The sequence below is a fragment of the Ursus arctos genome, unplaced genomic scaffold, assembly GCF_023065955.2.
Source record: "Ursus arctos isolate Adak ecotype North America unplaced genomic scaffold, UrsArc2.0 scaffold_8, whole genome shotgun sequence".
Taxonomy (NCBI): domain Eukaryota; kingdom Metazoa; phylum Chordata; class Mammalia; order Carnivora; family Ursidae; genus Ursus; species Ursus arctos.
This window is the reverse complement of record NW_026623100.1, coordinates 56,080,306-56,094,225: the sequence shown is the minus strand read 5'-3', so window position 1 is coordinate 56,094,225 and position 13,920 is coordinate 56,080,306. Positions and strand designations below refer to the sequence as shown.

General features: G+C 39.6%; 1 protein-coding gene across 14 annotated transcripts in view; it reads left to right on the top strand.

Annotated features, from left to right (window-relative positions):
* The first annotated feature begins 1,520 nt into the window (after nt 1–1,520).
* RMDN2 (regulator of microtubule dynamics 2) overlaps nt 1,521–13,920 on the top strand; it is a 69,311-nt gene continuing 56,911 nt past the window's right edge. For 3 of the 14 annotated variants that reach the window (XM_057309033.1, XM_057309038.1, XM_048222626.2), the window contains exons 1-2: nt 1,521–1,811; nt 10,587–11,054. In XM_057309033.1, the coding sequence (XP_057165016.1) occupies nt 10,603–11,054 (452 nt within the window). In that variant the 5' untranslated portion in view covers nt 1,521–1,811; nt 10,587–10,602. Of the gene's footprint in view, nt 1,812–2,835; nt 3,017–3,073; nt 3,246–3,354; nt 4,087–10,586; nt 11,055–13,920 lie in introns of those variants that run through there. The other 11 variants (XM_057309032.1, XM_057309036.1, XM_044391252.3 and 8 more) reach the window with 8 other exon arrangements.

Genomic DNA, 13,920 nt, shown 5'->3' with positions numbered 1-13,920 from the left:
TATTTATTTATTCGACAGAGATAGAGACAGCCAACGAGAGAGGGAACACAAGCAGGGGGAGTGGGAGAGGAAGAAGCAGGCTCATAGCAGAAGAGCCTGATGTGGGGCTCGATCCCATAACGCTGGGATCACACCCTGAGCCAAAGGCAGACGCTTAACCGCTGTGCCACCCAGGTGCCCCTGGAGGCAAAACTCTTGATTACCTTCTAACTAAACAGTTTCATCGCCCTTAATGGTCTGTTCTCTGAGTAAGTTGATAGGTGATAAAAAGATTTGGAAATAATTACACAAGGAAATATAAGAATAGTTAACTATAGAGTAGATTGATAACTGTTACAGGGCTAAAACCAACTTGGTCATTCGATTGCTTTCTGGAAATAAAGCCTCTTAGATAAAACCCAAGAAACAAACAAACAAACAAACAAAAACAGAAAAGAAAAGAAAAGAAAAAAAAAACTCTGATAAACCCATAACATGCACTTTACTACAGGAAGGACTACAAATTTCTTAATGCTTTTCTCTTGACTATCCATATTACCTTCAAAACTTTTTTTTCGAAATATTTGTTTAACACTGGCTATGTGCACTGTGCCAGGCACTGGGGATACCAAGACAGATACACTCTTGCCTTGAAAAGGGTCCCAATCTCAAGGACCCCATAGGCACTGACCAGGCTGTAATAATACAGTGCACAAGAGAGAGGTGTATGCGAGGCAGCAGGGAGGCTTTTGGGGTTTGTTTAAATCCTTATCCTTCCACGAAAGTTTTGATGGGGCCATGGATGGATACATCGTTTGGGGAGGAGAAAAATGTACAGAGTAGCTTCTCAAGGGAAGCAGATTAAAGTGGAAGAATTGGTTTTTGACAAGCAGTGAACAGTAGTAGTGTATTCTAGGCACAGAGAGCAGCCTGAAAAGGACACAGAGACTGGAAAATCTGTGGCTGATGGAAAGATGATAAGTCAGTTTGGCTATAGCCGAAGTATGGGATGATGCCTGGTAAGGAAAAGCTGGAAAAGCAGGTGAGGAAAAACTGCGAAGGGCCAGATAATGGTAGCACTGTGCTAGCTGTGATGGAGGAAAGTGTCTTCATCAGCTCCAGCTGCTTTAGCAAATTACCACAGGCCGGCTGGCTTCAAGGACACTTATTTCTCACAGCCCCGGAGGCTGGAAATCCAAGGTCATGGTGCCAGTGTGGTTGGGTTCTGGTAAGAGTCCTTTTCCAGGGGGCAGACAGCTGGCTTCTCACTGTACCCTCACGTGGCAGAGAAAGAGAGCTCTGGCCCCTTAGTCTTCTTATAAGAGCAGTAATCCTATTCACAGGGCTCCAACCTTGTAACCAAATTATCTGCCAAAGGCCCCGCCTCCAAATCGCGTCACTTAGGGGATTAGGGTTTGATAATATGAACTTTGAGGGAACACAGACCTTTGTCCATGGCAAACAGAAACTCTGAAACTCCTAATGGTTGTTTCCCACACCCCCCTTTAGTAGTTCCTTTGACGCTACACTCGGGTAAGGGTGGGGGAGTCATTTCTTCTTTTTTAGGTTATCCCTACAACAGTGCCCGGCAAGGATAGCTCCTCTCTGTGCTGTTTAGTTTGAACTTTACCAAAGATCAATGGCTACCACTATCTCAGTTTCTACCTCTCGAATAATTTTCCCTGAGCAATGAACGGAATCAAAGATACTGGCGGTAGGCCAAGGAGCAGGCACTACGTAGGCATACAGGAGTCCAGCTATTTCACCTTCCTTCCTGAACTTGAATAACAAGTCAGTGCCAGCTGCCGTCTTCCTCTTGGAGCAGAGACTTGGTAAGGCCTTGTTCTCAGTTCACACTCCGTATTTTTCTTGAGGACCTCTTCTGTGCTGTGTACTGAGGACACAGCAGTGGGCTGCTTTTGGAAAAGCTAAAATTGCAAGATGCTTTAAGCTTCTTTTAAGTATTACGGTAGAGACAGTATAGTTTCTTTTGTATCTAAATCCCATTTAAAAAAAAAAAAACCTATTATCACCCTGAATAACAGGTTTACGTTACACAGTATTCTGGTTAAACAAAGCAAATATTAGCATTATATTGTAATATCCTTGCAAACCATAAAATGAGAATGAAAGTGGTTTTTGGAATGGAGTGCTATTCTAGCTAGTTTCAATTCTTAGAAGTATTAGCTTGCTGTCTTCCAAAATATAACTTTGTTTTAATAAAATGACTGTGGCTATGGGTAGGCTCACTTATTTAATGCAGCTTGCTTAAAACTCAAAAAACACCTTACAGCCTCAAGGATCCTATAGAATCCCCATCAGTAAATAGCATTGTATAGATTATAAAATGAGCCTTTTAATTTTTCACAGAGCAGGATTTTTCGTTTTTTTATAAATAGGAGTGATTCGTTTTTAATTCCATTCAGTACATTGGTGAGGAATTTAGTAATCAAGACTAAGGTCTCTGCAAGCCTAAATTTAAAGCCCAAAGTGTTGGTTGGCAATACAGAAAGGAGTGTGCTGTTTTTGTTTGGCAGAGTTTGTTTTCATCGTACAAACCACAGAAAATAAAGCTGGGTAAAATCTCTTATGTCAAGTATCTGAGAAGCCTGTGGTTTTCAGCTAAAGGCAACTCAGAATGCTGGGGGTATGAAGAGGTTGGGGATTTTAGTTATTAAAATGGAACGTGAGTTAAAGTTAAGAAAACGTGGTTTCGGACACGGTTACTAATTAGTGCAAGACTTCTGCGCAACCCTGTAATGCGGATCAAACTTCAAGGTTGTGCCCTGGGGCGGGGGGGGGGGGGCAACAAAGAAGTTTGGGCGCGGGAAAGAGCCAGGGGCAGGCGGGTTTGGGAGCTGCAGGGATGGGAAGAACGCGATGGGCCGGGCGCGAGTGGCCCGGAGCCAGGGCCGGGGGCCCCGGGGAGATGGGCTTGGAGGGGGAGGCGGCATCCCGGCAACAATGTGCGGTGGGAGCCGAGGCGCCGGCGGAGCGCATTCTCCTTCTGGAAAAGGTGCGCTCGGCGCCCGCCCGGGTAAGTCGAACCCCCCGCGGGAAGAGGCGGGAGCCGTAGGGCGAGCGGCCGTGGGCTCCTCCCCCGGCGCCTCCGCTATCTGGGTCAGGACGCGGCGGGCCGCGGGGCCGGACGTGGGGACCCGCGGGCTTCGGGCTGCTGTCCGCCCGCCGCTCCGCTCCCGTCCGCCCGGCCGCAGGTCCCCAGTCCCCGGTCTCCGACGGCAGAGAGGCCCGCGGGGCGAACTCAGGTGCGTGCGGAGGTGGGCAGTGGGCGGCTCGGCGGGCGGAGGCCGGACGCGCCGGGGGTGCGGAGGGCTGAGGCGGCACTTCCGGCGGCCGCCGCGGCACTTCCGGGTTTCGCGGGGGTCCCCGCCGCCGGCTCCCCGCGGGGCATCTTTCCGCCGGCCGACGCGGCGGTGTGTCCTCCCGGTGGCGGAGCCGGCTGGCGGTGGCTTTCCCGTCCCGGAGCAGTCCTGTCGAGCCGGCGTCTGGAAGCGTCGGTCCTGGAACTCGCCGGTGTTTGCACGCGGGCCGCCCGTCGTGGGTGCGTGGGGAGCCGGCGGGGTGCTGTCGCGGCCCGGCCGGTCCCCGAAAACCGGAGAAGTTGCCGCCGGAGACACGGTCGCCTCAGTAGCCTCCGCTCCCGGGTCTTACCTTTCAGCCTCCCTCAGACATGTTTGTCATGTTTTGCCCTGACTCCGATTCTCTACCTATTTTATATGAAAGGAAGGCCAGATTTTCAGTGCCACAAACATTTGCAAATAAGCCAAACATCAGAGAGCCCTGACTTTAAAAGAAATTATTAAGTAGGAAAAATAGAACCTGATGAAATCGGAGTATCAGAATTCATTAGAAGGTATTAGGTTATCCAGATCGCTGTGAGGAATCTGATTGCCAATTCAAGGTCTCAGAGATAATCTTTTGGGAAACAAACCTCAGGCCTGAGTGTAACCCATGGTGTTCCTTTACCCTTCTTGCAAAATTTTTCATACATCTTCCAAGTACCAGAGTTACATATTTTATGTACTTCCCCTAAGATTCTGCTGATGAATTAAATGAATATATACACCAGATACTGCTGAAAACATTGTAAGCACAATTTCCATTTCTAAAAGTTAATTTTAATGTAGAAATTTCTTCAGCGATAATAGTTTGGTGATTATTACTTCAGTAGGATTCTTGGTTCTCATCCGCAAATAATTGAATTATGTATTACCCATTAATTTTAGATGACAATATTTTTTATTAAAACAATGTCTCGTTTTCTATCATTATTACTAACACGTTACAAATCAAAACTTGTAACGGGAATAATACTTAGCATTTGATTTTCTAGTCAATACATTTTTTAATTACTGTGTGTTTATACTAAAGGGTAGTGTATACTAATTTGATAACTAAACATATAAAAGTTACATAAATAATGTCATATAACCTTTGAAATTATACTGCCTGCAGGCAAGTGTTCTGATTTATTACTTTGCTAGTTACTTTTTTTTTTTTTTAAGATTATTTTTAGAGAGAGAGTGTGTGAATGCAGGGGGCAGGGAAAGGGAGAGGGAGACAGTCTTAAGCAGACTCCAAGGTGAGTTGGAGGAGGGGCTCGACCTCACCAGTTTGAGCTCCTGACCTGAGCAGAAACCAGGAGTCTGGAACTTAACCAACTGCCCCACCCAGGTGCCCTTGCTAATTACTATTTTTAATTAGTGGCATTTTTCACGTTGGTGGCTCAGAAGCAGGTTTATTTTATACTTATAATAAAACTCAAACATAGCTTGTGCTATCAGTCTCTAAACTGTGGTTATTTAAAAGCAATACCTGCTCTACTGATTGATTCTAGCTTTTTCCCCAGTTGATTTTTACAGTTCTGAAATCCTATTTCAGTTGCAAACATCTCTGCCCAGTCAGCATCCTCCTTCATATCCTTATGGATGCTTTCTGAATCTTCATCATGCCGCAGTACATCCAGGAGTTATCAGGGTAATGGTTTTCCTGGCCTACTCGGATGGCCCCTGGGTAAATGACTTAACGGTTGTATGCCTCAGTTTGCTTATCTGGACCTGCCTCCAAGAGATAATGTGGAATTGGTATAATTCCTAAAGAAAAGGCCAAACAAAAATTCATGCTCCTGGTCATGTATTTAAACCTGGGACAGTCTCAGGAATCAGATCGCCTTCTTAGGTAGATTTTGAATTCCATTTATTTACTTGATTAAATGAAAATAATTTCAAACAAGGCTACATTTTTTCATGTAACGTTCAAGGAAGGCCCATCAGGAATGAGCCAAGAAAGCAATCAGAATAGGAAGATTTCTTTTAATAGACCTCCGGATCAGCATGTGAACATTCTGCATTAATCTTTTGACAAAAAGCCAAGATCAAGTTTGATGCATGGTTATTAGATGTAAGGCAAATGGAAGTCATGGGCACGTAGTGACTTTTCTTATTCTCTGTTGCCTTTTTGCAATAATCTTTCAAAATTTAGTTTGGTGATATATTTTTGTGTGTGTGGAAATAAGTGTACAGCTAATAATAATCACCCACAACTTCAGCTGAATTGATCCGTCTACTGCTGGCATGTCTCCTGGATGGGATAGGAGAGGACAAGTCGTTAGATTTACAGTTCCATTCTACCAATTAGGTAAAAATGCTTTTTGCTTAGAAAAATTAATTCCAGGTAAACTTCCCTGAGGTCAGGCAGGCCAGATTAAGCACACGGCCATTCTACTAGAATCTTTGGTTTTAGAAGAAGGGATTCTTAATTCTCTTGGATATAATATTCACCAACATCTGAGGTAATTTCTGGAAAGTGATTATTTTAAAATCATTAGTCCTTCTCTTTCACACTGAGACCTGTAATGAAATGGAGCATCCGAATAGGATACGCTCTGTGTTCAGTGCATATCATCTATTACTAACGGAATCTGAAAAGATGTTCTCTTAGGCAGACTTCTTGGAAATAATCTTACTCTCCCGTGGGGCATCATTTGATGCACCACCTTTAGTTGCTCATTTAGAGAATAAGAAGCAATGCCTTGCTCAGGTATGTGGGATCATAGCATATAGACCATAGGAAGGCACATTTTAGGTATACAGCTGAATTCAGAATTTGCATCTTTCCAGTGTGCCTTCCCCCATTCTCACCCTCAGCTCTGTATTTTGTTTCCTAGTTCACTTAGAACAATGAAGAAACCACAGAGAACTTCCATAAGCTCCCACTGTCACATCTACCCACCTTCCTGAATCTGTTCACATAATCTGCCTTTTCTTTCATTGCTATGAATGAACGGTTTGTGTTTCCATCAAAGGTCAACGTCTGTGCCTGTGTACTGCAGACCAACCATCCCTCTGCCTTCTCAAGTTTACTGCTGCAGTGATTCTCTGATCTTTTACTTCATCATTGTACCTTCCTTTTTTTAAAAAAATTGGATCTCATCCATGCCCAAATAGAAATGCTATTATTTCTCCATCTTTCTGGCACCATTTTCCAATATAGTCATGACATCATTTCTTCTCTCCTTACCTGCTTTCTGTTTGCCCTTTTGTTCTTTTTTCTCCCTTTTCTGACTTCTTTTGGATTAATTGAATATCTTTAGTCTTATATTTTTATCTCCACTCTTGGCTTATTATTTATACCTTTATGAAGTTTTTAAAAAAAGTGTTACGGTTGTTTGTTTAGTGTTTGCCCTTGGATTTACAACTGTACATCTTTGGCTTCTAGTATGACACTGCATTATAATCCAAGACCCTTACAACACTATACCCTATTTTGTCCCCTCCATACTTTGGGCTATTGTTGCCCTCATTTTTTTACCTCTATGTATGTTATAAACCCATAATTGGTTAATATCATTTTTGCTATAATAAGCAAATATTTTATAAAGAAATCTTGAGAAAAATGACTTTCATATTTACCCTCATATTTGCCACTACTGACGTAATTCGTCTTCTGTGTAGATTCAGGTCATCATTTTCCTTCTGCCTGAAAAACCTCTGTTAGCATTTCTAGTAGTCCATGTCTGGTGGCAATGAATTCTCTCAACTTTTCTTTGTCTAAAAGAGTCTTTGTTTGGAACACCTGGGTGGCTCAGTTGGTTAAGCGTCTGCCTTCAGCTCAGGTCATGATCCCAGAGTCCTGGGATCGAGTCCTGTGTTGGGCTCCTTGCTCAGCAGGGAGTCTGCTTCTCCTTCTGCCTGCTGCTCCCCCTGCATGTGCCCCCCGCCCCGGAAAATAAATAAATAAAATCTTAAAAAAAAAACAACCACTTTAAAAAGTCTTTGTTTTACCTTCATTTTTGGAAAATATTTCACTGGGTATAGAAATGTAAGTTGACAGTTTCTTCCAGTACTTTAAAGATGTCACTCCTGTTTCTTTGCCTGAATAGTTTCTAAGATGATGTCTCTGAGACAATGTCTGCTGTAATCTTATCCTTTTTTCTCTGTACACAATATGTCATTTTTTCCCACTGACTACTTTTAAGATTTCTTCTTTATCACTGGTTTGCAGTGTTTTTGTCTAATTTGGAAATTTTTTGGCTATTTTTCCTTCAAATATTTCTTGTACCCCTTTTTCTTCCCTGTAACTTGAACTATATATGTTTTAGAGTGCTTGATATTGCCATAGGCTGTGCTTGATTTTTTGTTTTTTTGTTTCTTAGTCTTAATATGTGTGTGTGTATACAAATATTTTGTAATCTTTAAAAAATTTTTTTACATTTAAAATTTAAAAAAAAATTTAATTTCTCTGTTTCATTTTGTATATACTATAGACCGGGTGGCAACAGAACATTTATTACAAAACAACAGAAATTTATTTCTCACAGTTCTAAAGCTGGGAAATCCAAGAACAGGGCACTGGCAGATTCATTGTCTTATGAAGGCCCGCTGGTTCATAGACAGCACCTTCTCCTTATAACTTTACAGGGTGGAAGGGGACAGGGATATCTATGGGTTCTCTTTTATGAGTGCCCTAATCTCATTTATGAAGGCTCTGCCTCCTGAAGGCCCTACCTTCTAAGACTATTATCTTGGGAATTAAGATTTCAACATATGAACTTAGAGGGGACACAAACATTTAGTCTGTAGTAGATGGTTTCTGTTGCTTTTTCTTCAGGTTTGCTGATTTTTTTCTCCACAATGTTTTCTCTTCTGTTAATCTCATTCAATAATATTTTATTTCAGATATTTTATTTTTCATCTCCAGAAGTTCTCTTTGGTTCTGCTTAATACCTTCTATTTCTCTCCTCATCATGTTTATGTGTTTCTTTGACATATTTTTAATATTTATATTAAATAGCAAACATATTTGTAATAGTTGTTTTAACATCCTATCTGCTAACTACATCATCTCTGTCATTTTCCTGCTTCTTTGGGTATCTAGTAATTTTCGATTGGATGATCAACATTGTGATTTTATGTCGTTGCATTCTGAACTTTTCAAAGAGTTTTGGACTTTCTCTTGAAGGCACTTAAATTATTTGGGTGAATTAGTTTGATCCTTTGGAGGTGTGTTTTTAGTCTGTTTCAGAGCAAGTCTAAATAGATCTTAACTCTAGGGTTAATTAGGCCTTATTTCCAAGGCATCACCCTTCTGAGATCTCTATTGAAACCCTCAGATATTTGGTAAACACTGTCCACTCTGGCTGGTGGGAATTTGTGTAATCTTTAGGAAGTTAAGTTTATAGCTTCCTGGAAATTGTTAATTTGCCTGGCCTGATGGGGTTTGATGCTATGCATGTTCAGACTGGTATTCAGTTAAAGATTTAAGGAGACTCCTATGTATATTTCTAGAGCTCTTTCTGTACATACTTTACTCACCTTCAGTACTGTGCCACACAAATTCTAGGTCCTTCAGTTTCTCTGAACTCTGTTCTTTGTTCAACTCAGTAGACTACCAGGCTTTGTTTGGTTTTCCCCTCCCTGTGCCACAGTCCAAAAATGCCTCCAATCATAGGGAGATCATAGGACTTACCTTGTGTGTTTCCTTTTTCTTTGGGATCATAGGTGGCAGTGCTGTAATAGTCTGCTCCTTGACAAAGTGTAAAAAAAAAAACAAATGAAAATTTTGTGAGTTCAGATTCCTGTAATGGACAGTTTATCATTATTTGTAACATTTCTCTCAAATGGCTAACAAAATTTAATAAAGTTGTTTACAAAATAGTGCATATTGATGGGAAAATAATTTGGGGAACTTCAAAGTCTGTAAAGAAGCCTCACTACATTTTATTCTAAACACAGAAGTTTATCATAGCATTAATATACTTATTGCCATTTTAAAGTCTGGGAAGGAAAGGGGCTTTATATTATTATAAATATTATATTTATATTATATCATATTTTATATATTTTTATTTATTTAATATTATATGTTTATTTTTATGTATTTAATATTATATATTTATTTGGTTATGTATTATTATTATATTATATCATATTATATTATTGTTTTCCATTAATGGTCTTCTGATTTTCAGAACAGAGATAAGCAATAAAACTAGTGAAGATGGGAAAAGAACAATTATGGTGCATTTAGTCAAAGTAGCTGAGTTTATGTGGAATTAGGCAGGTTAGTGCTTGAGCCTTGAATGTAAAACAGTGAAAGTTCAGATGAAGAAAAGAGTCAAGAAAAGAGATTTTTGCTACTTTGAAAAAGAGGAAAATTTGAAAGAAAATAAAAACATTAAGACTTCAGACAGAAATAGAAATGTAAGTAGCAGAGGCATTCTGGGTCAAAAGGAGAAAGGAGATGAAGCCTGCATGTGTTAGCATTTTTGCTCTGCATGCTGAATAAAACAGAGATGACGTGGGTTCCAGACTTGCCAGAGCTCTCTGATATATATTATTTTCCAAATCCTTGGGCTTTTAAAATGTTTATTACTCTAAGTATACATGTGAACTGGATGCTAAGAAAAAGCTCCTTGGACTTCCTTAAAGATAGGATAAGACTCAGAAATCAGCATACGAATTTTATACAGATAAAAGTTTCAAACACAGTTAAGCACAATTTGAATTCTTTTTTTTTTTTTTAAAGATTTTATTTATTTATTTGACAGAGACAGCCAGCGAGAGAGGGAACACAAGCAGGGGGAGTGGGAGAGAAAAAAGCAGGCTTCCAGCGGAGGAGCCTGATGTGGGGCTCGATCCCGGAACGCCGGGATCACGCCCTGAGCCAAAAGCAGACGCTTAACGACTGTGCCACCCAGGCGCCCCACAATTTGAATTCTTAAATAGCTTTTTTCCCCCCAGAGATATATAATGATGCTTTTACCACTATTTATCATACTCTTTAAAAATATGATAAAGAGTAAATTTCAGATCAGCCATGTAGAATACAAATTCTGAATTAAAATTGAAACTTTACACTGGACTTCAGTGATATCCTTAAAGTAAATATTTCTATTAGGCCACACACATTTTAGAGGTAAATATAGTATACTTATATTATATTTTAGTTTATGATTTATTGTGTGTGTGTTTGTGTGTGCGTGTGTGTCTACGATGTAGACTTCTGTTGATTGAGAAAGCTTTAATATTTTTGTCTTGGGCAAAGACAGAAACAACATTCATTTACATTTATGCTTTCAATTTTAGAAATAAAATTCAAGAAATGCCTCATTCCACAAACAAAGAACTGATACTTGGCATCATGGTGGGAACTACTGGAATCAGCCTGCTTCTTTTGTGGTACCGCAAGATTTGTAAATCAAGGACAACATTGAATTTACCTAAATTTCTTTCTCTGGGTAACAAGCTTGATTCCGTGACTTTTCAAGATGAAATGTATAATGGCCAAGGAACAGCAGCAATCTTTCAAGGAAGGCAGCTTCAGATATTGGAGAAGTTAAATGAATTACTGACAAATATGGAAGAACTCAAAGAGGAAATCAGAGTTCTTAAAGAAACCATTCCGAAGCTGGAGGAATATATACAAGGTGAACTTGGAGGGAAGATAACACTTCATAAGATAAGTCCTCAGCACAGAGCTAGAAAAAGAAGGCTTCCCACAGTTCAAAGTTCTGGAACAAGTAATAGTTCAGAGGAAGCAGAAAGTGAAGGGGGGTAAGTTTCTTGATGATGTTTCCCATGTTGAATTGATTATTTCATTATTGCTATTATTTAGGGACTTTCATTGTGCATTTCCAGTTATATATTCTGCCACTAGTAAGATTTAAAAAAGAAATGATTACTTGGCTGACATCATAATTAAAACCATATTCAGTAGTGGTCTGTATTTAAGATAGTTTAGACTGCATTGACAAAAAGAATATAAGTGGCTTGCTAGCACCAGGTGCCATAGGTGAGTAATGAAAAAGTCAGTAATTGTTTGCCAGAATTGTAACCTATTTATATATGTGGCCACGGTGTGACCCTTTCTATAAGAACTGTCCAAGAAGTGCTCCCAGCTAGAACTTTCCATGATGATGGAAATGGTCTAAATCTAGGCTGCCAATATGGTAGCCATTAGCCACATTAGCCATTAAGCACCTGAAATGTAGTAGTACAACTGGGAAACTGAATTTTTAATCTTATTTAATTGTAATTAATTTAAACAGCCATGGGACTAGTGGCTTACTGAATTGGGCAGCGCAGAGCTGAAAAGCTTTGAGAAGGTACAAGTGATTCAGTTTCATCCTCACCATCCTCAATGGCAGTCCTTTGAATTCTAAAACCAAGAACATAAATAATATTCTTTTAGAAGAAAAACAAATGATTTATGAATTTTAAAAAAAACCTGTGCTCTGCTAGTGTTTTTGAGGAGTAAAATAGGCAAGTAAATAAAGAGTCACCAGGGGTTCTTTAGGGCAGGGACACTATGTTTTCTTTGTTATATTCTTAACACCTTATTCTTGTACCTAGCACAGAGTAGATGCCAAGAAATATTTCACAAATGAATGAGTGTTCTGCTAAATCACCATGGAATTGGGAGAAGGGAGAAGGGAGGAGGAAGAAGAGAGGAAACAAAGCCTAGGGATAAAAGTGTGTTTCATAGATAAAGAAGTGTAAGTGGTTGATCAGATCTTTGACATCATGCTAGAATTGGAATTACTTAGCATTTTTATATATGAACTGGAGACATAACTATATGAAGAATCTTTCAGATAGGGAAGAGCCACAAATGATAGATTAAATAACGGGAAGGTTTTAAACATTTGTGTTCCTGAACAACAAGTTGTAGACTGATTTTAAAATTGGCAGTGGGGTGTTTAAAAGGAATTGGAAAGAGTTCTAAATATTCCAGAACTGTAACTCTGAAAAGGCACTGTTAATTATTAAGGGTATAGAGAACGCAGCTTAGTACTCTAATGAGGACAAAGATCCTAACAACATTGGACATCAATGAAAGTTATTGAAGACCAGCAATGATTATCATACCTTTGTGTAAATCTAGGGCATTTCTTCATGAGGAATCCTGTGTGCAGCTTTGGCAAGCACATCTTCGAAAGGACATAAGGGAACTAAGGACTAGCCAGAGAAGATCTCCTAGACTGGGCGGAGAGATGGCAGTCCTGGTGTAGGAGTGGAGGCCAAAAGACTGAGTAGCCCTTCATCTAAAATGACACAGGTTAGATAGCGCACAGGCTTGTTCAAGAAATTCTAAAATTCTAGGAAGAGAGGCAACCTTTCAGAAGTTTAAGATAAGTTTGGGACCATCAGAGAAAGACAATTATTATACGGTTTCACTCATATGTGGAATATAAGAAACAGCCCAGAGGACAATAGGGGAAGGGAGGGAAAACTGAAGGGGAAGTCTTCAGAGAGTGAGACAAACCATGAGAGACTCTTAACTACAGGGAAAAAACTGAGGGTTGCGGAAAGGGGAGGCAATGGGGTAACTGAGTGATGGGCATTAAGGAGGCCACCTGATGTGATGAGCATTGGGTGTTATACTCAACTGATGAATTATTGAACACTACATCTGAAACTAATGACATATTATATATTGGCTAATTGAATTTAAATAAAAAAAGATAAGTTTGGACAAAGAAAAACAAGATAATTGTGGGACTTAATTAACTTCAAGTAATAGTATAGACATAAGTTGTTTATGTGAGTTCAAGAAGGATTTGTCTAATTTATGAAAGACAGTCATAGACGGCTAATAAAAACTTTTAAGATTTAATATCAGGTAAGACATTCCCTTTTCTTGCTCCATCCTGAGTACCTTTGTTAGCAATAGAACACCAGAATAGAGGCAAGGGAGCCCTAGTGACTTGGAGTAGATTACAGTGAATGGCCCTTAATAAAGTAGAAGGGAACTTTTTCCTATTTACTATACTTCAATAGAATAAACAAAACAAGCAAACGGACACTTAATGTGGATTTTTTTGAGAGAGGAATAAGATACAGAAAGATTTAATACCTCTTTCTAAATAAAAACCTAGAGACAAACTTTTTAAATAAATAATATACTTTTTAAAAACAAGGTTTCTATAAAATGTATTTGTGTAAATTTTAGATTGCCTGTCCTAATAAACCTCCCACGGGACAGAAGTGACTGGTCATGGTAAGATACAGTCCTTACCCCATTAACATATTTAAGATGAGATATATCCTTGATACAGCAGTGTCCTTGACAGCAAAATTAAAACATCAAATGATAATTGCATATTCCCTATGTACTCTTTTGCCAAAGGTTCCTGGAGCTTTTGATTTCTTTTAGTAAAAAAGATGCCAGTCACAATTTGCTGACACTGTTCTACACAAGAAAAGGAAAAAAAAAAATGAATTATAGCCTTAGGTGGTATCAAAAGCTCGAGTGGGTAGATCAGTAGAACGCATTTTCTGCAAACACTATCTTCTGCATGCCTGCCTTAGCACATGGTATCATTATGGATGTATGGATTTATGCCTTTTTTGGACTTAAGCTAATTTCATCTCCTTTGTTGTGGAGGTGGTGGTGCCTGAGGCTCAGATTCTCATAATG